The sequence below is a fragment of the Trichosurus vulpecula genome, chromosome 7 (assembly GCF_011100635.1).
Source record: "Trichosurus vulpecula isolate mTriVul1 chromosome 7, mTriVul1.pri, whole genome shotgun sequence".
Lineage (NCBI taxonomy): Eukaryota > Metazoa > Chordata > Mammalia > Diprotodontia > Phalangeridae > Trichosurus > Trichosurus vulpecula.
In genome coordinates this window covers 153,709,976-153,735,889 of record NC_050579.1, presented here as the reverse complement: position 1 = coordinate 153,735,889, position 25,914 = coordinate 153,709,976, and the positions used below count along the sequence as shown (strand labels likewise).

The following is a 25,914-nucleotide window of genomic DNA, read 5'->3' as shown; positions in this document are numbered from 1 at the left end:
GAAGAAAAGGAATCTTCAAAATGATTCTATAGGGTGGGCATGACAAGCATTACTACACTTATTTTGCAGTTGAGGAAACTGAGGGTCAAAGATGTGAAAAACTTCCCAAAGTTCACATTGCTGGTGTTAGAGTTTGTATTTGAACCCATTTTCTTGATCCCCAAGTCTAATGTTCTTTCTACAATAGCGTGTATAAGAGTAATATTCAATATCACAGAGTGTAAGCATTTAAAGAATTAATCTAACTACTTTAAAGTTGAAGGACTATTGTCTTACTACTTGGTGGCTTGGGGGGCAAGTGGGGATAGGAAAGGTTTTTTTTGTTTCTAGAATTGAGGAAGTGTGGGGATGCTTGTATGCAGAAGGGAAGGGACCGCTATCAAGGAAGAGATTCAAGATGCATGATAGGGGAAGCTGAGGGCTGGAGCAGTATCTTGGATGAGGCAGGAGGGAATGTGATCAAGGGAGCTCTGAATGAAATATTTTCATAATGCATCTGTGCTTCATGTTGCAATACAGCAATCACTGAACATTTCTGGGCTTTGTTTTTGGTATATTTTTTGAGTGTCTCACTGCTGCAGGAGAAAGGATGTGATATAATTGAAAACAAATGAGATAATAGCTGTAAAGTGCTTAGCACTGTGCCTGGCTTGTGGTAAGTGGGGCAACTAGGTGGTGCAGTGGATAGAGACATACCTGAATTCCTATCTGGCCTCAGACACTTACTAGTTGTGTGACCCTGGGTAAGTCCCTGAATCCTGTTTGCTTCACTTTTCTCGTTTGTAAAATGAGCTGGAGAAGGAAATGGCAAACCACTCCAGTATTTTTGCCAAGAAAACCCCAGATGGGGTCACAAAGAGTCAGATATGACTGAAACAACTGAACAACAAATTGTTTATCAATTGTATGCTCAGAATAAAGACAACTAAATACAGTATCTATATCTGTTTCTGTGGAGAGTAGGTTCTATTATGTCAAGGTCACACAAGGACTCATTGAAACATTGGGATGTCAGAAAGGAGGTAGGGGTTTGACAGAGGGTGGGAGATCAGAGCTAAGTTCTAATTAGGTACATCCCAAAACTACAAACTCCTTGATAAGAAGTCCATGTTGCCATGTATAGAAAGGCAGAACTGAATACTCTGTGATCCTCTTTGATGTTTCTCCCTTAGGATTCTTCGAGTCCCAATTCTGAGCATTTTCATGAGTTGTCTCCTATGCTTAGAAGTTTCTCCCTTCTCAATCTTTGTCTCTCCTCTTTCCGACTTCCTTCAAGTCTCAGCTAAAGTCTCACCTTCTGGGGGCCATCTCCAGGTGTCCTGATTTATGTCTTGCCACTGGACCCAGATAGCTCCAGAGGAGAAAATGAGGCTGGTGATCTTGCACAGCCCTTGCTAACTTAAATCCAGTTCATTTGAAAGTCATGGCATCATCTTCCTGATGTCATGGTCCTCTTTGAGAATGAAGGATAAACAACAACAAAGTCCCACCTTCAATAAGAAGCCTTTCATGGCACTCTTTAAAGCTAGTGCCTTCCTTCTGAGATTCCCCCCCCAATTCATCCTATTTGTATATAACTTATCTCTCTCTCTCTCTCTATCTGTCTATCATGTACATGTATACCTTTGTATACAATTATATATACCTTATGTATAACCTTATTTGTATATAATTATTTGTGCATTTTCTCCCCCATTACATTGTGAGCTCCTTGCGAGAAGAGACTCTTTCTCCCCCCTTTGTATGCCCAGTGTTTAGCATAATGCATGGCACATAGAAGGTGCTTAATAAATGCTTGTTGGCTTGACTTGTTGACTTGAGGTGTCTAACTCTTTCTGAAAACCATAGAGAGCACAGGGCTTAATACTTCTGCCTTGTAGGACATGTGCAAACTCCTTAGATAAGTGAGGGACTGCATCTGTTGAATTGTTGGGTCTATTTAATCACATGGTTACCAGCTGATTAAATAAGGAAAAATAATCCTAGTAATTAGAGTTATCCAAATGTGGAATGGGAAGCTTTGAGAGGTAGTGGGTTTCTCCTTCCTGAAAGGTCTAGATCAGTGGCACCAAGCTCAAATAGAAATGGAGGCCACTAGTCCATCCATATATAAAAGTGTATGGCTGCCTAGTGACTCAGTTTTAAAATGTAATAATATCAATGTTTTATTGTATTTTTATTTATTTTGCTAAATGTTTTCCAATTACATTTCAATCAGGTTTGGGCTGTGTTGAACACCTTTAATCTAGCTGATTACTTGTCTGTTACATTCTTCTGGGGATTCTTTTTTTTGTGGGGATGGATTGGATGAAATGACCACTTACGTCCCTTCCAGCTATAAGATTCTGTGATTCTTTGAGTTAGAAGAAGTATGATCAAGATAAAGTAGATACAATCCGTATATACCTGTGAACAATTCAATGTTTTCAGAAAGTAAGTTTTTCAGGCTTCCAGTGAGAAGGCAAAGGGAAATTTTACCAATACTTTTGCAGCCTAGGACTCTTTAGGATCTCCTCTAATTCAGTGTAACAATGTAGGCAGCAGCAAGCCAATCTGCTTCTAGCTTTCAAGAGATTTTGAAGTGTTGATTAGGCCTTACAACTTAGTGGAATGAAAATTCAAGGTCAAAAATACAGTTCTTGAGTATTTTATCTTTTCCTTCCAAATGGCCCCTCTCCATCCCCCATCAGATTGCAGACAATCTTAGTTGCTAGCCTAGGTGACAGAATGGATACAGCGCTGGGCCTGGAGTCAGGCAGACTCATCTTCCTGAATTTAAATCTGGCCTCAGACATTTACTTTGTGTGACCCTGAGCAAGTCACTTAACCCTGTCTGTCTCTGTTTCCTCACCTGTAAAATGAGCTAGAGAAGGAAATGGTAAACCACTCCAGTGTCTTTGCCAATAAAACCTCAAATGGGGTCCCAAAGAGTCAGACATGACTGAACAACAACAACAAAGCCTTTGTATATTTTGGAGGTCCTGCTTTTGGAACATTTTAGATTGGGTGGAACCAGTAAGTTGTAATGTACAATATTTCTCTCAAGCAGGACAGACAGGTGTCTCATTAACTCAAAATTGGTAGGAAGGGGATTTGTCATCGTGTTGAAGGGAGAAGAGATTATGACCTGGAGTATACTAAAAATATATATATATATATATATATATATACACATACATATACACACATATACATATACATATATATATAATATGAGTACTATACGTGAGTACTATATTGTGAGAGAGAGAGAGAGAGAGAGAGAGAGAGAGAGGAGAGATTGGGATAACTGATTCAGAATTGGTCATGTCTTTTTTTGAGATTTAAAAACATTCAGTTATCTGAATCCTCACCCCACCTCCTTATTAAATTCCTTTGTCGTATGTTTCCAGGTGATGCTTGTGACAGGAAGTGGAAGTTCCTTCATTCTTAGGAAGGGGCCAAAAATATCATCAGACAGGCAACAGGAAGCATTAAAAATATCTCTCGGGAGAACTCCAATTGTTGTGAGATTTCTAGCCCATTGTTTCTAGATATGGCAAGTTTGGAGCAACTTCAGAGATGTGGTCAAGCTGTTAAGACTTCTGATCCAATCTTACACTTTGGGTGTCAAGCTAGGACTATTTGTAGAATGTTTCATGTTATCTACAAGACCATGGTCAGAGGACACTCTGGGGAAATTTTCCATTCTTTGTACTGACTAAGGGTATAAATCCTAAAAGTTCTAGCAGATATCATAGTCTAAGGAACCTCATCTTATGTGGACTATTGTAATAAACTCCTAATTTATAAAATGCTTACTATGTGCAGAAGTATTGTGCTAAGCTTTGGGGATATAAAAAGAAAAGCAAGATGACTCCTACTATCAAGCAGTTCATAGTCTAATCAATACAGATAGGGATTTCAACAGCAAGTTAGATAGGAACAAAATGTGTGTGTATATATATATATGCACACACACATATACAGACACATTCATATATATAGTACACACATGTATGTATATGTGCACACATACACATATACACATGTGTGTATACATACATACACAGATAGATACATAGATACATACACATATATAAGTTTAAAATCCTCTATGGATTTTCAAGGGCATTAGAAGCTCTCAAAACCTGCCTCTTGCTCCTTTCCAGTCTTCTTATACCTCATGCTCCACCACGTACTACATTCACTCTGGCCTCCTTGCTTGTTCCTCAATAAGACACTCCATTTCTAGACTGTAATTATTTTCACTGGCTTTCTCTCATGCTTGAAATTCATTCCCTCCTCACCTCTGCCTCCTGTTTTCTCTGACTTTCAAGTTCCAGCTAAAATTTGGCCTTCTACAGGAAGCCTTACCCAATTTCTTTTAATTCTGGTGCCTTCCCTTTTCTGATTATCTTCAGTTTTTCCTATATATAACTTGTTTGTACATAGTTATTTGCTTGTTGCCTTTCCCATTAGACTGTAAGCTCCTTGAGAACAGGGACTGGTTTTTGCTTTTGTATCTCCAGGGCTTAGCACAATGCCTGACACACAGTAAAATGCTTGATACATATTTGTTGACTGACTGATTGGCAAAGCAGACTAGATAATGCATTTTCTTTAATATCCTTTTCATTGATAAAGTCATATCCTTTTTTTTCTGATATTGAGCCATCTGATGGTGCTATGAACTTTGGCAAGAATTTTCTTTTTCATAACTTCAGCAGCTATGGTTAATTGGTCTATCTCCTTGCATTTAGCTTCTCTCTCCAATATACTCTCCACACAGTTGCCATACCGAAATTCCTAAAGCAGTAAGTTTCAGTGACTCACTCTTGCAAAGTCCTCTTTTTGCCATTTAAAACCCAGCAAAATCCGGATGAAATTTCCTGATTAGATTCAGGCCAATGTCCAAACTTGTCTGGCTCTTTTTTTGGGGGGGGTGTAGCGGTGGGGGAACTGAACAGTATCATCCAACATGCTAGCTATAGGTTCTATCTTTGAGTCATCACCAGCTAGGACACAGATCACAATCCTCACATCCTGCATACACATCATCCTGCACTGCTCAGACAACTCTGTCCTACTGATGGAAATATTATATCTTAGCTGCTTCCTGAATTCTCTGAGCAATGTTCTACTCACAAGCATCCACCCAAAACTACTTCCCTCCAAAGACAGAGCTTCTACTGTTAGTGTGAAGAACAGGGTTGAAAATGGCAGAGAAGTTCTGAATAATTATGTTATTGTCTTCGGTCTTTCATTTTATTCACTCACTCATTCATTCACTGAACAAATGTCTATTAACTGTCTGCTGCATGGAAGGCACTATTTTAGCAAGCTGTGTGTCACTTTTTCAAAACTGTAAGATTTCTGAAAGCAGTAACTGGTTTGATGCTCATTATATGCGTGAGGGCACATCCTTGGGTTTGGGGTCTGGTAACTAGGCAACTTGAGATAAGCTACCAGTACCAAACAGGCACCTTTGTAGTGACTTGGCAACTGTAAGCTTTAAGGCTTATTTAAAATTATATTTAATTCAACACAATTAAAATTTAATTTAAAAGAACTTATTAAGCTTCTGTTACATGACAATCATAATAGGCACATTTTGGGCTTTGGAGTCACAAAGAACTGTTTTCAAATCCTGTCTCTAGCACATATCAACTATGGGACTATGAACAAAGCACTCAACTAGTCAGTACTCTGGGGAATTCTCTAAGACTATCAAGTTACAACAGAGGAGTAGCCTATATATATATACACATACGTATATACATACACATATACATATATATCTATATATATGTGTGCGTGTGTGTGTGTGTGTGTGTGTGTGTGTGAGTGTGTGTGTGTGTGTGTGTGCATGTATACCCTCTCAGGCTATAAATTATACTACAGGGTAATACTCTAAGCAGCCCTTCACGCAGTACCAGAATTCATCTTACCATCTTCTAGTAATTATCTGGATGGAGTCAGATCTCTCAGCTGACTCAGTCTTTCCTTAGCCAATCAGCTCTCAGCAGAACAATAATACTTTTTTTTTAGATCAACACACTTCCCAGAAAGCAGTTCAAGAACTATCCACTTGGCTTCTTTAATTATCTTTGGTGTCTTCTTTTCTTGGCTTATTAAAACTCCTCTTGTGCTCAGCTTCTTCTCCTCTCCTGTCTTCTGTTTTCACCTGGTTATCTACCTCTGGCTTCTAGTGCCTCCAACCAGAGTCTTCTGTTGTTCAGTGACTCATTTCTACATTATGATGAAAAGCTAAAAAAATCACCTTTCTGCCAGGTGCAGTCCTAATAACCTGTATACATTTGCCTTATATTTCCCAAAGTTAATTGGTTTATATATATCAGTTACATCCTTCAAAACTCTGAAAACAATAATATGTAAATGAACTGATGGACCACAATACATTGCAGCTTTCTTTACTTCAGTCATGGCTCCACTTTCAAATAGGTCCTCTCAGTACATTTATCTGAAGGGCACTTTTCTCTCAGATTGGTCTCTTTTTAAGCATCTTGATATGGAGGGGATATTTTTCTTCTGAAGTTGATTTTGTCAATGTTCTACACACAAATGTTCTGTCTCTAACCTTTTAAGCAACTAAAATATCCACATTATAAAGGAGTACTACTTTACACTATCATCCTAGTAACTGCTGGGTGGGAAGATCATGGATCAAAGAATTGGTTGATCTTTGAAAGAAGAAACTGGATTTCAACAGAGGGAGGTGAAGGTAGGGGGGGACGTGGAAGGAGATAATCCATTTCAGGGATGAAGGATGGCAATGAACAAAGACATAGAAACAGGAGTGAGAGGGATGAAAACATGGAGATGGAAAACAGTCCAGTTGAACTAGAACATAAAGCATGTGAATTTAAATAGTGTGAGAGTAGGCTGAAAAGCTTCAGAGCAATGGAATGCAGGATGAGGGTAGTGCATTAGGAATAGAATATAGGCAACAATATAAAGGAGAGATTGGAGTTGGGAAAAATTGGAGACTGGATGACTTATCAGGAGGTTATTTCAATACTGTACTGGAAACTCCATGAGGGTAGAAATCCTTTTTTTTCAACCCAAACTTCATGTGTGCTCCATGCCATAGTATAGCACTTGGCGCAAGCAGAAAGTTCTTTAGTGTTTTTTTTTTAATTGAGACGAATTGAATAGTTCAAGATTTGAGGAGTTTGGTATGGGAATGGGCCTCTGAATGTGGAGTCAGAGGACATGGGTTCATAGGACTATAGGATTACAGATCTAGAGCTAGAAGGAAATTTAGAGGCCATCGAGTCCAACTCCCTCATTTTACAAATGAAGAAACAGAAATGTTAAATGACTTGTTATTATATTTTGGGAAGGATTTGAACCCTGGTCTTCCTGACTCCAAATCCATTTTCCCATACCTCCTTTATCACTTACTACTTGTGGGATCTTGAACTTAACCTATATGGGTTTCAGTTTCTTCATCTGCAAAATGAGGGGATCGGACAATATGATATCTAATTTCCCTTCCAGCTGTAACTTTATTTTTTTTAATTTATTTTATTCTGGACTTAAGAAATAAACTAAGCTTCTCCATAACATAATAAAAAAGAAAAAACAGATGATTGCACATGAGACTGCAAATATGTTATGTACAACTTGCTATTCCTTTTAAATATATAATAAAGTTATCATGTAACATTTTTTCCTTTTTTTCTCTTCCTTCTCCTCCCTCCCTGAGATTGTTACCATTAGACACACATATGTATGTATGTATTACACATACACATACATACACACATACATGTAAAATCATTCTATATATAGTTCTCTTTATCAGTTCTTTCTCTGGATGCAGATTGCATCTTTCTTCATAGGTCCTTTGTAGTTAAATTGGGTATTTATAATAGTCAAAATGACTTTATGATTCTAAAGTCCTATGATACTATGAAGCAAAAAGGGTCAGAACTAGAATTGTGGCAGCCACTTTGAAAAGTAGGGGTGGATTTGAGTATCATTATAGCTGAAGCAATGATAGGACTTACCCACTGATTAGATCTGATTAGATGAGGGAGGCTAGGGAGAGGGAAAGTTCAAAGGTGGCTCTTGGGTTTTAAAGCCTGTGTTTTTGGGATGATGGTGGTGCCAATGGAAATAAGGAAGGACAAAGTTTAAGAAAATAAGGAAGAGTTTAATTTTAAACACAAGGAGAAATATACTGTTGAGAGGAGGACACATCTCTCGTTGAGTCCATTTAGAATCAGAATGCCACTTTTTGTCACACTGAATCTACCTCAGAGTCAGCACCAGTAACAACAATGCTACCTGCAGCTACTGTGGCTGTGTAAGACCAATAGCACCAGCACACAGGAGGGCTGCTAGCACAGGTTCTTTAATCTGCTTTTCTAAGGAAAGCAACTTTAAGGGGTTAACAATCTTATTTTAATTAAATATGCACATATCATTCACTTAGTTCAGGGGGAAAAGCCAGCACCCAGAACTTCAGAGAAAACACAAACAGAAATTACAAGCAGAAATTATATAAACAGAGCAAATAAAAACAAATCAACAGGCAGGCTTCTAACTGTCTGACCATAGCAATACATACATAGTTACCAGAGAGAGAGAGAGAAGCACATCTGTGTTTTTAAAGCTGGGGGGTGCTCCTTAATGGCTACCCAGAGTCTCCATGCCAACACTCTTCCAATGAGTGAGCCCCAAACAAAATGCGAACCTCAGAGTGTATATATACCCTTCTTCATGGTTAGAGGGCTAGTGACCTAATTAGCAAAAGGGTATGGGCCTTCCTAAAAAAAGGCAAGACTCACTCAGAGGCACTTGATTGCCTCAGTGCTAAGAAGCACTCCAAAAGAAAAACTGGCAAAAGTCCCACTTTGCTTGCCCTTAAAGCACTATGGGAAGTCATTAACCACACTGCATTATAGACATAAATATTGGCTTCTAACTTAACTTTTGCCTTTCAGATTCTCTCTCCAAAGTACATTGGTCAATTATTGTGCTCTGCAACACTGAAAGGAAGCATTCAGAGGGGAAATTATTGTGTTTGAAGATAAGTGGGTATATTAAGTTAGATTCCTACAACTCATTATTATTAATAAATCATTATGTGCTCTATTATGTTCAAAATGTAGTTGTGGAAAAATCATTTGGCCCAATTCTTGTCTCACATCCAATAAAATCTTTCACTGGTTCCCTGCCTATTTTACAATCAGCTCCTACATATTCTCATCTCTAGACTTACTGGCATTCGGCATTTACTGCTCTACTCTCATTTTTTCCCACGTCATCACACTAGACTCTTCCAACCTATTCTCTTTTCATTTCCTTCCTGTTACTCAGTAGTTCTGTCTTTGGGTTGCCCTGCAAAGTCAGGAACAGGTGTTAATCAACTAATTGGCAAAGCTCCAGGAAACTTGGGGAGGGTTGGGGCAGGGATAGAGATAGCATGTACGTGCTCATGTCTATATCCTTAGCTTCTGGAGCTACAAATCCTGTGAATTGGTCAGATCATGATGACTATGCCCGGCATGTAAGTTCTAATCCCAGTTCTGCTGCTAAGATACTATATGACCTTCGGAAAATTGTGTTCCCTCTTTGGGCTTCAGTTGTCTCAGCTATACAAAATATCACTATTCTGCCTTGTTGTGAGGAAAGCCCATTGTAAACCATAAAGTATTATCTGCTAGTGAGGGACAGCATGACAAAGTGGACAGAGAGCTGGCTTTGGAGTCAAGAAGGCCTGGATTCAAATGTTCTCTTAGGATATTCCACCTTTATGATCCCAGTCAAATAATTGAATCTTAATAATTAACAATTTATTAATTATTTAATAATTATCATTTTAATCAATAATTTAAAATTATTAATAATTTATTAAACATTTAATCATTAGCTATTATTAATGCATTAATTATTTACAAGTGAATGATTTGACTTAATCTTTCAATGTCTCAGGCAATTTTCAAAAAGTATAAATTGCAACAGGTGCTGATTTGTATTGATAGAGGGAGTTATTCATTGGGAATTCCCTAAACTAATGAAATAATGTTCAAGACATTATTTGTAAAAGGAGGGCATTAGTCTAGATATTTCCTAAGTCTCTTCCTTCCTAAAACTGCACAAACATACATGTATAGGATCTTAGGGTTCTTTGTGTATTTGTGCATCTTTGTGTGTTGCCAATATTCTATCCTTTTCTGTGAATGGCAAGGGGGTTGTGGTCAAAGAATCTTCCTCGGATCAGTGTCTGAGGAGCTCTCTAGCTTCTGCATTCCCAACTGTTAAAGGAATATCTTGGACAGCACAGATTTCTGTTATGAATCTGGTCCTTTTTTCTAGGTAGGCCTATTCTGATAGCAATACCCCTGTTCCCACTAATAATAACAGCTAGCATTTCTATAGCACTTACCGTGTGCCAGGGTACTGTTAGTGCTTTACAATTATTATCTCATTTGATTTTCACAACCACCCTGGCAGGAAGGTGCTATTATCTTCCCCATTTTACAGATGAGGAAACTGAGGCAGAGATTAAGTGACTTGACCAGGGTCATGCTGCTAATAAATTTCTGAGTTCATGTTTGAATTCAGGTCTTCCTGATTCTACACTCAGAACTCCATCCACTGTGCCATCTAGCTGCCCCAATAATTTGAACTTACTTGTCTTAGAATCATAAATAAATTGGTGCTGGATGGGACCTCAGAGGCCATCTAGTCTAGTCCCTTTATTTTACAGAAGGGTAAAATGAGTCTAAAGAATTAAAATTGATTTACCTAGCAACATAGCTAACAGAAGAACCTAGTATAAAGGTGAGGGTTTGATTGGGTCAATCAATCAAATCATACCCCCCCATCCCACTTAAACTGACAAGATGCTAATACCTCCCATAAGAAGATGTCCCTATTGAATCAAATGTAGGCTTTAGATTAAGGTATCAGTTTAGATATTCTTTGAAGTCACTGGATGAACTAGTGTGATGTAGAACAGGAGATGTGCTCAGATTTGTTGAGGAAAAGTGGTCGTGCCCTATGGATTGTCATTTAAATAGGAAAATAGCTTGGAATCTAGAGATTCAAATGTCCTGCAGTGGAGAGGAGGGTGTACTACTCTTGAGAAAAAAAGTCACTTGGGGGAGAAGGGGGAGGAGGAGAGCTTAGGTCTTGGTCTCAGTCCACTCCCATCTTGGCTGTAGAAGGTCCTAATGGACTTCAAAAGAAAAGATGTTCTAGTCTTTAAAAAATCTTTTGTTTTTTTTTTATCATTGTAGTCTTAATCCTTGAGGGGTCTTCAGAACAGCTGAAGCACTCTTGCACTGCAAGCAAAGGACAAACTAGAAACACCCAGGAAAGTCAGCTTCAAGACTCTACAAGGAGTCCAACAGAAAGCTACCACCATTTCTAATGAGCACTTCCTGAATACTCACTCCATGAAGGAGAGGAAAAAATCAACCATGTATTATACACTTTGCTCCACGTGCTCTTCAAGCTTGAGTACATTTATTTCTGGACTCTCTATTAACTTGTGGGGAAGTTTGTTAACAGATACTCTTTTGGGGGAATGTTTTGTACCAACTCTTTTTACTATACTACCTTGGTAAATACCCCTTTCTAAAACCCAATTATTTCTGGCTGGTAACTGATGATCAATGGGGGAAGCATACCACTGGGGGCTCATGAGCTTTGGTGTTAGACAGATACCCCTTACAATATGAAGGCTACCCCTAGAACTCTGATGAGCGATATAGCAGACACGCTCTGGGGGCCTAACTTGCCAGTTAGGGTTGCCAAGTCTGGATTGGAAGAATAACCACATAACATGCACTAGATAAGCTTAAGGCTTTTCTTATTTTACTATATTCTACAATAATTCCCTAGTGATTAACCTAGAAATAAAAAAGAACTATCAAAGGGTAAAGATGAGAAAATAAGATAATCAATGCCAACAATTTTTCACTAAAAGCTTTGTACCTATCTTCATCTAATTGTCCTTATGTCTAACGTCTAAGAGAGCAAAGAGGCAAACATTTAAAACAGATTAGGAAGAGCACTGGGTCTTGTGAAATAATCAAACTGGTTTCTGGTAGTGCCAGCAATTAACTGTTTAACTTTGGGTTCTTTGGAACTCAGTTTCCCCAGTGGATAAATATATAATATTTACCCATTAATTATATTTTGTTAATGATTAATTATATCTAATTTATTTCTAAAAATTTAATTAATAATTAATAATATATAAAATTTATATAGTGCCATAAGGTTTCTAAAGATCTTTACAAATATTATCCCCTTTTGTCCTCTCAACAATCCTGAGAAGGAGGTGCTGTTATTATCCCCATTATATAGACAAGCAAACTTAAGCAGACAGATGTTAAGTAACTTGCCCAAAGTCATACAGCTAGTATGTATCTGAGGTTGGATCTGAACTTTGTCTCTCTGACTCCAGGTCCAGGGCTCTATTTACTGTAACCTCTAGCAGCCTCAAAATTAGGCAGTTGGATATCTGAGAAAAATATCATAGCTTGATTATTCTGAATTTCTAGATTCTATTGTCTTTGGTGGGGCAGCTAGATGGTTCAGTGGATATAGTGCCAAACAAGATTTTGTTTTGGGTTTTTTTTAAATCTGGCACAGTGGATAGATTGCCAGGCCTGGAGTCAGGAAAACTCATCCCTTCCTCTCCAAAATAAAACAAATTTATTATTATTATTTACATTTCAAATTCATCATAGTAACATGCCACGGTTACTTTTCTTTTTGATTTTTAAAAATATATTTTATTTTTAAGTTACTTTTCATAGAGGATTCTGACTCTACACATTTAGTAGCTGGTTTTTTACCATTGCAATGAATATTTCTTCCCAATATTTAAAACAGATGACATAATTAATACATCTTGACTGTTGAACTATATTATACTTAATCACACTAATCACCCACACCCTTTTCTTCTCCTCTTCCCAGATACACTCTCTCTCTCTCTCTCTCTCTCTCTCTCTCTCTCTCTCTCTCTTAGATTAGATACCCAAAATTCCTATGAAGGCATTTTCTTTGCACTTGAGGAAAGGGAACTTGGAAAACCTAAAGCTATGTTTAGGCACTTGGAGTGTCAACTTCACACTATACTTTTGCCTTTCCAATGCAAGACAGCTACCCCTCCACAATCCCAGCTCTTATATTGCAAAGATGTTTGAGTAGACAGTTCATTTCAATGCTGCTTGATTCTCCTCCTAAAATATCTTTGGAGCCATTCTTTAGACTGATATCTCCTTTTACTGAGGCTCATTCCAGAATCTCCAGGTTCCTATGCCATTTGGTGTGAAGTTAAACAATATTAAATATCAGTCAGTTTGGAGAAGAGGATTTAATTATGGAGATTATTTCAGCCCTTGGGAACCTTATCTCCTTAAGGGAAATAGTTCGCTAAGTTAACTGGAAGCACAATTGAAAAACAAAAGTCCCCCAAATTGGAGCCCGGAGAGACCTTGGGGGCCCACATTATTGGGGAGGTTTGCAAGGGGCTCCCTAGAGAGAGCTGCTGTTGTTGTGGAAGTCATCCTTCTTGCTGGTTCTCATGAAGTAATAAATGTAGGCATTTTTTTCCATTTAGGTAAACACTAGATTGCCTGACTTCATGAAAATCTCAAACATAGACCAACAAATTCCTCAGGATACAGGAGACTTAATGTTGCTCTCTGATGAGGCATTGTTTTTACTAAAACTTGCCTTACTCAGTGTTTTCCCCCTCTCTGAAGACACAGTCTTGCACATATAAAAATTCCCACTCCCATTCAGCCCAGGAATGCTGTTGCTCCCAGATTCTCATGATAAAAAGACTGTGGGATTCATGGCTGAACTACTGGCAGCTGATTTTCATTAGGACTTTGATGAGAAACTTAAGTTGGAATTACAAACATCTGTGGTTACACTTCCCTTCAGTGAACTGTTTCCCAGAACTTAACTCTACCACACCAGGAGGGAAAAAGGCAGCCAAGAAGAGGACTCTGCCAAGAGGCCTAACTAGCAATTCCTGTATCTGTGGCAAGAACCAAAAAATGGTTCTGGGGTAAGCAGTTAACTGGGTGGGAGGGAGGGGAGCATTATGAAGAGGTCCTGCAATTAAATATTGAAAGTTGGTACCCATGGCCCTTCTGTGGAGTGGGGAGTGAGAGACACATTTGGTAGGATAGGGATGGAGATTCCAGGAAGGTCAGCAGTGCCCATGAGTGGAGACCCCAAGATTAGGCCACAACTGAAAAGGATACCACCAAAAAAAGGAAGCAGGCCCAGGAAGATTTCACCTGGGGTACCATAGTATGTGTGTGGGAGGGTAGGAACACACCATCTGGTAGTTTCCTCTTGAAACTAATTATCCTTTCAGCATAGCATAGAGGATAGAAGGGAGCCTTGGAGTCAGGCCAACCTAGGTTCAAGCCTCACCTTTTACAAATACTGACCATGTGACTCCGGGCAAATCATGTAACTACTCAGTTCTTTTAGCAATTCTTTAAAACTAGAAATTGCAAGGCATATCAAGTCGAGAAGCATTTATTAAGCACCTACTTTACTCCAGGCACTAGGCTAAGTGGTGGGGATAAAAATACAAGCAAAAAGAAAGTTCCTGTTGGCATGGTGGAGAAAAGTCTGGAGAGTTAAAAGAAGAGACCAGAAAAGAAGAGAATGGCTGGCTTGAGACCTTCCACAAAATGGAGGTCCTGGAAGGAACTCACCTTTGGGAGAAGAGTGCCACAGAGGTGGAGGGGGTGAGAAAACCACTGATACTGAGGGAACATTCCAGGGGAGAAACATTTTGAGGCATAGTAGAAAAATTGGCAGTGTCAAAAGCAGAGCTGGTAATGGAGATGAAGGATGACTAGCCTGGACCTTTCAATAAAATGGAGAATCTGGTAAAAAGTCACCAATAGTGGGAAAAGGCAGAGGATGTGAAGGAACATCCACGGTGGGAAGACAAGTGAGATACATTGGCAAAGTCAGCAGAGTCAGAAGCAGAGTTGGGAGAGGAAATGAAGGAAATTGTAGAACAGTTGTCATCTGCATTGGTGCATGAATTTTTTTCTTCTGGAGTTCTCTACACCTGTGAAACCAACCCTTGCCACAAAAAAAGTTCTTACTAACTCGTTGCTAAAATAGACAGCACAATGTTATAGATAGAGCACTGGACTTGGAGTCCTACGGAATCATGGGATCATAGATTGAAAGGTGGAAGTAACTGTAGAGGTCATCAAAGCCCCTCCTATTATAGACGAGGACACTGAGGCACAGAAAAGTTCAAGTTGTCACATAGCTAGTGAGAGTCTGAAGTAGCATTTGAGCCTAGGTCTTCCTGACTCCAAATCTAGCGTCCTATATGCCACACTATGCACCAGAAAGACCCAGAGTTGAATCTTGCCTCAGATACTAGTGAAGTGGGCCTGGCAAGTTATTCAGCCTCTCTGGGACTCCATTTCTTGTTCTGTAAAATGAAGAGATTGGGCTTGATAATAATTTTTAGCTCTGAGTCTATAATATTATGAACTGAATTGACTCTGCCTGTGGAAGCAGTACTAGTGCTATCATTTCTGTCAGTATTTTGGTGCCCTGGTACAAAGACCCGATTGGTCCATTCTGGTCATAATTCTTAACCAGTGCGCATGTACAAATATAGACATTCTGATGGACCCTCGCAACATATATTCAATTTGTTTCAATGAAATATCACCCTTACCCAGTAGCATATAAACTTCTTGAGAACAAGAAATGTTTCATTTTTGTCTATATATTACTAAGGCATTCAGTCAATGTTTGTTGAATGGAATGGGATTGGATTATTTTTGATAAAATACAAATAAAATAAAATTGCTGAAAAATGCACAGAATTTTGGCATTCAAAAGACTGTGCTTATAATCGTGTTTTTGAATCTCTTATTCTTAGTATCTCTCTCTTTCCAGATGATACCAACCAATCAATGATTCAAAATTCTATCTTTATGACTTTACCATTATTCATATCTTTCCTTTGAGCTAGGATGAGAGGCCTGAAGAAAGGGGATTTGATTATCTTCTTAAAGGACACTATGTGTGACAAGCTTTATTTGGGAGAGAATGCATTAAATAGAGCACTTTTCCCTTAATATTTCAGGGATGCCCATGTGTCCCAAATAGCTTTTCTCTTTCTTTTCTTTCCCTTCGCTGATCAAAATATCCTATTACAAGGGAAAAGATAGAAGTTCAGTTAGACACTAACAATTTGGCAGGGAAAGGAGGAAAATTCTAAGCTATATTCTTTTTCCCTTCCCCTGGCTTAATTTATATATCAACCCCATTACAGATCAGCGAACAAACTTTGACCTGCTGTTTCCAACCTGTTCTTCTCTTCTCTGATAGCTTACCATATTGATGCCAGAATTAGGGCAGACATCTAATAGACTCTGGCCCTCCTTAATACAGCTCAGAACTCCTGAACTCAAGTGTCTACCAGTTTCAGACTTGCTGGTAGCAGGGATTACAGAAATTTACCATGATTATTGGTATACAGATGTATTCTTCATTTCAGTAGAATGTAAATTCCTTGAGGGCAGGAATTTTGGGGGGTGTGTGCATGTGTGTGTGTTTTGGGTTGTGTGTATGTGTGTTTTGTCCCTGTATCCCCAAAATGCCTTGTACATAGCATACACTTCATAAGTACTTGTTGAATTTAATTTAATTCTATCCTGAGGAGTTGGTACATTTGGGAAAAACATAGTTTGAATTAATAACTATCTGTTGAAGGAAACCACATTTGCCAGAGGAGAATACATTTTTGAGAAAGAGCCCCAAAAGGGTCTTGGTTATTGGGTGATAATGTGACCAACAGCTTACAAAGGGGACAGACCATGTAAGGGAGGGAGAGAGGGAGGAAGGGAGGGAGGGAGGGAGAGAGAGAGAGAGAGAGAGAGAGAGAGAGAGAGAGAGAGAGAGAGAGAGAGAGAGAGAAAGAGAAAGAAAGTGAAAGTGTTTGGGTCTTTATGTCTTAAAGCCATCTAGCCATCTATCTCATGGTAGATGTGGAGAAATATGGATCCTATAAGGAGATGGATTCTTTATTTTCCAGAAATAACTTGAGCAAAGGAGCTTACTGTTGAGAGGCAGCGTGTATTATATCTCTCCTTATATATGGTGCTATGCCAAATACTATCTAGAATACTTTGAATAGTTACTGCTCTTTGTCTCATCCATGTTGGATATTACAATCATTGATATTTATAGGGAAGAAAATAGTTGTACTATACTTACAAAGTGAAGACATGTTATGGTTCAGAGAAAAGATCCATTAAGAGATGATTATTTAGGTCATAGGTACACTAGAACTTTGAAATAAGGGTACATTAGATACACATGGATAAAGAAAAGCATTGTTTCAATTCTTTGGCAACTTCATCATAACTTGTGCTGATCACACAGTCTATGCTCAATACATTCTCTTTGAATTGAATGTCACAGTTTATTTAAATATATTTCCATATCATTGAAAAATAGTACCCTAGTTATTAGTCCCTTTATTCCAGAAGAGTAAAGGGTCGAGAGTCAGTAGACCTGGATTCCAGTTCAACCTTGACACTGCTAGATGCATAATATATAGCCTTGGATAAGGCCCTTTCACTTCTGCCAGGCTTTAGTTTGCTTAGTAGTAACATGAGGAGTTTGGACTGCATAGGCTTTTAGCTCCCTTCCAGCCCTAACAATTTCTTATTTTCCATTCATCTTTTCCTAGACTCATCCTTTCCTAGAGACTGCTTCTGCTTTGGAAGTAAGCCCTTTAAAACGTGCCCTTCTAAAAATCACCAACCTAACTACTATAAATTAGGAACTCCTGAGGGCCATAATATGATCTATTATTATATCCCAATCACATAGTACAATGTGCTGTATACAGTAAGTCCTTAATAAGTGTCGAATTGAAGTGCAAACAAGGACTGATACTTCTTAATCTCGAGAAATTTTAAGATGAAGAGATTATTTTTCAGCTGCAGAGGTCAGGGAAAACTTTGAGAGGGCACCTGGATTAGAATTTAAGTTCTTTGAAGGTGGGGACTTTCATTTTTGTTTTTGTATTGCCAGCACCCTAGTATAGACCTGGCACATAATTATTGTTGTGTTTATCCTGCATTCTCGAAGAGGACTGTGACATCAGGGAAATGATGACATGACTTGCAGTTGACTTTGATTTGAGTGAGGGAAGTCTGTGCCAGGTCATCAACCTCACTTTCTCCTCCAGGGCCATCTGGGTCCAGTGGCCAGATATTCTTCAGGACAGCTGGAGATGGCCCAGGATGCATTGGGAGACCCTGGTCCTTTTAGACTAAGGTCTTTTCAGGTTCTCATGTTGAGTGAGGTAACTCCCATTGAGTGAATAGGCCTCTTTAAGAAATTAATCAAGGGATGGCCGCTTTAATAAAAAAAAAATAATAATAATAGACACTCTGTTAAGGCTTAACGATTGATCGATGAGCATGGCCTTAAAGGGAGTTACTTCAATAGAAAGAGATGAGGGAAGCACCATTCTAGGGATAGGGGACAACATGAGCAAATGTACAGAAACAAGACAGAACAGTACGGGGTGGGAAGGGTTAGTTTAGAACAGCCCGGTTCGGCCAGAATGTAGAATACATGAAGAAGAGTGAGATGAGGCTGAAAAGTAGGGTTGGAGCCAGATTGTGTCCATATTATTCACTCAGCAAAGGGAAACCACTGACAGATTTTGAGGAGAGGCATGTCATGATTAGAGTGGTCTATTAGGAAGTTTTCCTCCTTGCCAGTTCTGTGAAGTAGATAGAAGGGATGATAGCTCAGAGGGAGGGTGAGCAGTTAGGAAGCTCTTACGATAGTCTAGGCAAAACAGCAATGAGGACCATATCTAGAGTGACTGCTGGCCTGATTGGAAAGGAGGTTGATTCTAGAGATACTGTAGGGATACAAACAGCAGACTTTAGCAACAGATTGGATGTGTGGGATGAGTGGAAAGAAGAGGCAAAAAGGACTCCCTTTCAAGCCTAGATAACTGAAATAAGTTTATTTGATAGACAACGAGAAATAACTTATTGCCAGTGAGGGTTAAAGTAGGGTTGGGAAAAAATCCCTCAGATTTTGCCTATTAGGGCATTTTGAACAACTAGGGTTGGTTGTACAATATACCTATAATAACCCACATCTACACAGTAATTTACGAAGTGCTATCTTCACAATGACTCTGGAAAATAAGTTTGGTATTGTTGGTGCTGCTGATGATAATTATCTGGACTTATGTGGTACAGTGGATAGAGTGATCGGCCTGAAGTCAGGAAGACTCATCTTCCCAAGTTCAAATCTGGCCTCAGGGCTTACTAGCTATGTTATCCTGGGCAAGTCACTTAATGCTGTTTGCCTCAGTTTCCTCATCTGTCAAATGATCTTAGAGAAGGAAATGGCAAACCACTCCAGTATCTTTGCCAAGAAAACCCCAAACAGGGTCACAAAGAGTTGGACACAACTGAAACAACTGAACAACAACAAATAATATAATTTTATTGGTTGAGGCAGCTTCTGGTAAGGAAACTTCCTTTATCAATGTAGATAGATTATTCTGTAATCCATAGCCCTAGGACATAGCTTGGGGCCACTGAGAGATTAAATGATTTGTGGGGTCACACAATCAATATGTGGTAAGAAGGGACTTAAAGCCAGGCCCTCCTGACTCAAAGGCCACTCTCTGTTACTCCAACCTGCCTCTCATAAATGTGATCCCTGTTTTGTAGATGAAACAAATTCAGAGAGGTTAAATGCTTTGGGTATGATAAAGCTATTAAAAAGTAGAGCCTAATTTATGCCATGTTTTGTAGTTTCATAATAACTCGAGGAGTTAACTAGAAGGACCAGAATTTAAAAACCATCGTTTGACACAGTGCCTTTGCACTACTAAAGATAGTAGAATGGAAATTTTTATTTCAGAGTAAAATTATAATATCTGAATGTAATTATTAGTCTTTAAAGTTCATTTGCACAGATACAAGAAATTCTAGTAGATTATTAAAAAATGTTTTAAAATGCTCCTGTCCATTGACCCACCTGTTCCTCCTAGTTAAGCAGTGAAAGTGTTATCCCATTTTGCAGATGGAGAGGCCCAGAGAAGTTGCGACTGACTTTCTATGACCACAGAATTAGCAAATGTAGAAGTTGACCTTAGAACTCAGTCCTCAGTGACCTTTCCATTATAAGAAGCTGGCTCTTAGTGTGTTTGCCATTTGTGGAATACATGTGGCTGATTGTTGACCAATGTGTGGTGAATCAATGCTGAGAAGTAAGCACTGGAAAGGTTGTTGTTACAGTGTCCCAGTTTTCTCTTCTGGATATACTCGTCATTCTTCTACCACATCCTCTCTCTTTTATTTCTCCCCTCCATTCTTCCAAATCCAATCTCTTTACACCCACAGGGAAACATTGATTCTGTAAGTTTCACTACAAGGCTTCTACCTACCCCCACACCTTAGACTAGTGAAATACTACTGAACCGCCACTTTCCTGTCAAACTATCGGTGTCCTAGAATAGAGGTTCTTTCCAGAAGAAAAGGAGCCTACATTCTGACCCAGTCAATGCCATCCATCACAGCAAGTTCATAAACACCTGAAGAGTGAAAAGTGAAAGGCAAAAAGAAGTCATTCATTCAATCCTGGGCACCTCCTTCTCTGCTCTGTTAGTCATGTTCTCCCTTGCCTGTGAAATGCTTGTGGTACTAGAGTCCCAAGAGAATTTGAGAGTAAATCATGCATATAAAACTCAACCAAATAAAGGGGGGGAATATTTTCAGGACATTCCATTATTCATGTTTCAAATCTTCCCTCATGAAAAAAGTGTGTATATACATATATAATACATATATAATATATACACATGTATGTATATACATGTACACATGTGTAATAAATGAAAATATATAATTATACATTGAATATAGTATATATCATACATACACATATAAAATGTGCATATAAACAAAATCCATCTATAAACACAAATTTTAGCTATATTTAGTATATGCATGTAGGCATAGGCACTCATGCGGTCTTCTTGATGAGTTTCCATGTAGCTGCTCTATTATTGAAGGTGGAGAATGTATGTGGCTTGAGGTCTGTTTGTATTTTGTCTATGAAGGGAAGAGTAAACGTTGCGGCCACGGATCAGCCTTCTTTGTGGGATCAGTATAACACCAGGCATTATGCGAAAATATGTAGTGGAAACGTAACTACCACAGTCCCCTCCCTCCGCCCCCCTTTCTGTAGCATGTAATTTGACTCTGTTTGGAATGACTAAGGGCCTCTGTCCGTCAGTTATAGAAAACCACTGGCCTTTTCTAGCATTTGGAACCATTTCTTTAGGGAAATTAAGGGACTATTAGAATCAAACAGTGTTATGAAGTTAACTTCCTATGGGACATTCTTTCTGGTTGGCAGGTAAAAAACCTTAGCAAGAAGACTGAATTAACTATTAAGTCAAAAGCACCCAGTAGAAACAAAGCTTTAAAAACAGATGAAAAAAAGAGCTTAAAGTTATTATCATGATCATCATTATTATTATTTTCATAGGATTGTAGACATAGACTTAGCAGGGATCTTAGAGTAATAGTCATCATTAATAGAGGACTTTGAAGTTTGCGAAGCACTTTACAAATATTATGTCAAATGATTCTCAATGCTGTGAGGTAGGTGCTACTATTATCTCTGTTTTATAGATGAGGTTGAGAATGGTTATGTGACTTGCCTAAAGTCACACAGACAATAAAGGAACACTGGTCCGATCAGTTGTGGCATCAGATGATGTACGAAGTTTGCTTTGAGTTTCATCATTTGATTTCACGTTCTCTAAATATATACATTGCTGACAGTGGTTGTCCCCCTACCCCACCCCGTCCTGGGAAACTCATGATGGAATGTATTTAGTGTATTCGACCTTGTCTCTCATGAGCAGGCATTTCATTCAGGGACTTTCCGTTTGGTAAGCAACAGGTGGAGATAATGTTTCCCAGTGGTTAATTTGAAGCCTGTGAAGAGGAGGTTCACTCCCCACATTGTGGATTGTGTCCAAGCCCCAGTTCGCTCCCCAGTGTTGCGATATTAAATTGACCGTAGTAGTTCACGCTTATTACCTTCTCATGTAATTTCCCACCCTACAGGGTTGCTGATGTGGTCAGTCTCCACCCCGAATTTCTTAACTGGAATGGCCCTACTCCCTTAGAAGACAAAATATGGGAATTTGTTCTTCAGGTTTTTCAACGTAGTCTGGCCCTGAATTTATAGGGTAATTAGTATTTGAGATCTACTTGGATTCAGGTCCTATCTCTGATGGCTATTCGACCTGTGTAATCTTGGACGAGCCACTTATATTTATTCCCCAAGCTTCAGTTTCCTTATCTTTAAGGAGGTTAGACTCGATGGCCTCTGAGGTCCTTTCTAGTTTTAGAGATATGATTCTATCACATAGATTTCTGTACCATTAGTGCTCTCTCTCTCTCTCTCTCTCTCTCTCTCTCTCTCTCTCTCTCTCTCTCTATCTCTTTCTCTCTCTCTCTCTCTTTCTCTATATCTCTGTGTGTCTGTATCTCTCTCTTTCTCTCTCTCTCTCTCTCTCTCTCTCTCTCTCTGTCTCTCTCTCCTCCCCTCTCCCTCTCCCTCTCATCCTCTCATTGCCTCTTCCTTCCCATAAATTCCAGTGACTTTCATTTGTCTCCTACTCAGTATCTCCCACACACTGGATTGTCTGACCTATAGGGCCCCTCAGCTCTTTACTTTCAGATCTTGACTCTTCTCCCTCAGGAAACTTCTATACTTTATTGTTGTAATCTATTTCCCCCTAAATAAAATGAGTGTTTGACTTTCAAGTAACAGACCTTTTCATAAATATGACACCAACAACAAATTCCACTTTCAGGGATGCTTTTTAATTTAAAACAAAGCCTGAGGATAATCTTAACTTCTTGTATCATGTTTGGGACTCACAGTGACTGCTTTACAGGTCATAGGATCATAAATCTTGAACTGGAAAGAACCTAAGAGGCCAAGTCCAACCTCTGTATTTTAAAGGGGGGAACTGAGACCCAAAGAAGATGATTTGTTCACAGTCACCCACACAGGCAGTAAGCATCCAAGGTTGACCCTCTCCCTGCCCAATTTCTCTTAGAAAGAAACTTATCCATCATCTAAGATAGAAAAGAATTGATATTACCACTATTACAACAGTGGATTTCCTTTTACATCAAAAACTTTACTGAAAGTCTGAGTCAGGGAGAAGGCAGTGACTACCTGGGAGTGCTGAGGGACATAGGTTCACTGGGACAGAATAATTCTATTGGGCAGGAGTTTGTCCTAAGTGCTGGCAAGAAACTCAGGGGCGTTCCTGGCCAGTGCCCCACACAACTCTGCCGCACTGTGGGGTGCAGGCTGAAGGTACATGCCTCTTGTAATTTGAAAAAAAATTTGTGGATTGTGAAAACCTTCCCCTTCATTTTAGAAAAGCTTTCAAAGGTGATTTTAATGCAGGTGAGACCATCATGAGGGGAAAAGCAGTGAAGAACGGTGGGGAAGAAAGAAAGGAAAGACACACAACATGCAAGGAGAAAGTTTTCACTTGAGAGATAAAACAGTTTCCATACCTCAGCAAAAGGCACCGGACTTCCAGCAGCTAGTGATGGCTCTCTGTTAGCAGCCGAGTCTTGTTTGCTGATTGCAGAACTACCTTCAATGTCAAACTGAAAAGCGCTGCCCTCCACCGCTGCGGTGCTGGAGGGGAAGCATCCCCAGAAGAGCAGTATAGGAAAAGCATAAGACCAGGCAGAGATCAAAGCCATTTCCTTCTTTTACATCCAGGAGTGTGGTCTTCTAAGAGCTTAGTAATTGCTTACCCCCGTCTTCAATCAGCCCCCCTTGGTTCAGTGGTGCCTCAGTTATTTTAACTTTCTTTCGGTTTGTAGTTTCCAGATGTGGCACTTTAAGACAGTCTAACCAGCTTCTTGTTTAAAAAAAAAGGGGGAGGGGGAAGAGGGAGAGTCTTTTGCTTCCTCTCCTATGTGAGTTTCTCTCTCTCTCTCTCTCTCTCTCTCTTCCTCTTCCCCCTCCCTCCCTCTCCTCCCCACCTTTTGTGTGCCTGTAGCTCTTCTTTTCCCCTTAGTCTGGTTGAATAATATACAGATGGGCAGTGCTTAAGTGGAGAGTGTCAAAATGCAGATTGTATTCCAGGAAAACCCCACTCTCTCCCCAGCCACCTTATCTCCCCTCAGTCAGGATACAGACTGACTCTTTATTCTGCCTCTGGCTTCCTTCAGGCAGTCACATCACTCCCTTTTACCTTAAGTTTTGGGACCCTCCCACTCTCAGTTTGCCAGTCAGACACTGTCCTCTGGTTATTCCCCTTGACCCTCACCATCACCTTTCCTGATTTGGAGATGGTCCAATGGCTCTAGATGAATGGTCAGTGCCTACAGATTTACTTAAAAAAAAAACAACAACTACCATTTATTTAGTCAAGGTGCCAATTTTTTTTTCCTCTAAGAGCCACAGAGAGGAGTGGAAAAAAATTCTAGGGAAAGGGGCCAAATTTAGACTATCCCAAATAACATAAGGGCAGGGTGCCCACTCTCCTGACCAAGTTTTCTTATTTTCCACAGGGTAGAGTTGTGGGTTTTTTGTTTATTTGTTTTTGGTTTTTTTTTTTTTCACACCAGAGAGTAATATCTTCACTTCAAACTCCTAGGCCCACCCCTCTTGATCCTGACAGAGCCTTCTCTCCTCACCCAGCATGAATGTAAGAATATCATTCATTCCCTGCAACTTTGGAAAATGACTTCATTACTGAAATGCATGAACTTTATTTACAAAGAACATCTTGTTTTCCCCTAAAGAGGTGCTTTGTAAGGCCCCAGGAACAAGGCCTGCAGTGTATGAAAGACTGTCAAATATACTGCCCACAGTCGATCTCATACTTTTTTTTTGCCTGTAATCTCATGAAGACTTCATCTGTCTAAGTAACATAACCTTTCCAAGACTTCTGAACACAGTTAGGATATAATTATACTGATGGTGTTAGTGGGCCACTTACCACTGTATCCAATAAGCACCTCATTTTCTGTTGCTCTCATAAACCAGACTTTTAAATTCTCATGAAACCTGGCATTTGAGAGATTAAATGGGGCAGCACTCTTCATTCGCATAAAACCTTGGCTAGCTTAGAAACTTAGCAATGTTTTCTAGTTATGTGAAACTGGAAAATCATAGAATTGCTCATTTTCACATAACCTTTGCTGAGTGCCTATGGAAGTATTTATTATCTTCACTTTGCCAAGAAGGGACATTTCGTTGAAGGACGAGTAAGTTACTTACCCAAGGTTACAAAGGATCCAGTGACCTAGGTTTGTTGAAATTGGTAGTATTTGTAAAGTTTTAATTTTTGTAGGATAAAAATGCTCTTGAGACAACTTATTCTTCTAGCCTGTAAACACTTTTCCAATGGTAGTATTTTGACTAGGTTGATTAGACGATATTGAATGAAAGGATTTAGAAATGTCAATTGAGTTTGCAGTAGGGACTTTAGGAGACTGGCGCTAGAAAGTGGGGCTTTAAAAAGGAAAAAAATGGGGATCAATCACTATCCTTACTTCTACCATTTTCTACTGTGTCCACACAAACCTTAAAGAAAGTATTGAAATGTAAAATCCAATCCAAATTTTACTGATGATACATTTTCACCTTTAGGAAAAGAAAAAAAAAATAACACTCAATTTAAAGATTAAATGTACTATGTTCCACTCTTGGTTATCAGTCCATGGGTAATACATTTTTTTCTGATTAATTGTAGGAGCTGGGGTGTCTTTTCCATTCCCACCTATCCAGATTCCAGGTTCTTTCTGACTTTGCTAAGTCAGGACCTGT

At 39.1% G+C, this 25,914-nt stretch overlaps 1 protein-coding gene across 2 annotated transcripts in view; it reads right to left on the bottom strand.

The window, feature by feature from the left end:
* The window catches only part of LAMA4 (laminin subunit alpha 4), a 193,787-nt gene extending 169,701 nt beyond the window's left edge, over positions 1–24,086 (bottom strand). For both annotated transcript variants that reach the window (XM_036766542.1, XM_036766543.1), the window contains exon 1: positions 23,643–24,086. In XM_036766542.1, coding sequence (XP_036622437.1) covers positions 23,643–23,837 — 195 coding nt within the window. In that variant the 5' untranslated portion in view covers positions 23,838–24,086. The remainder of the gene's footprint in view (positions 1–23,642) is intronic.
* Positions 24,087–25,914: the final 1,828 nt, after the last annotated feature.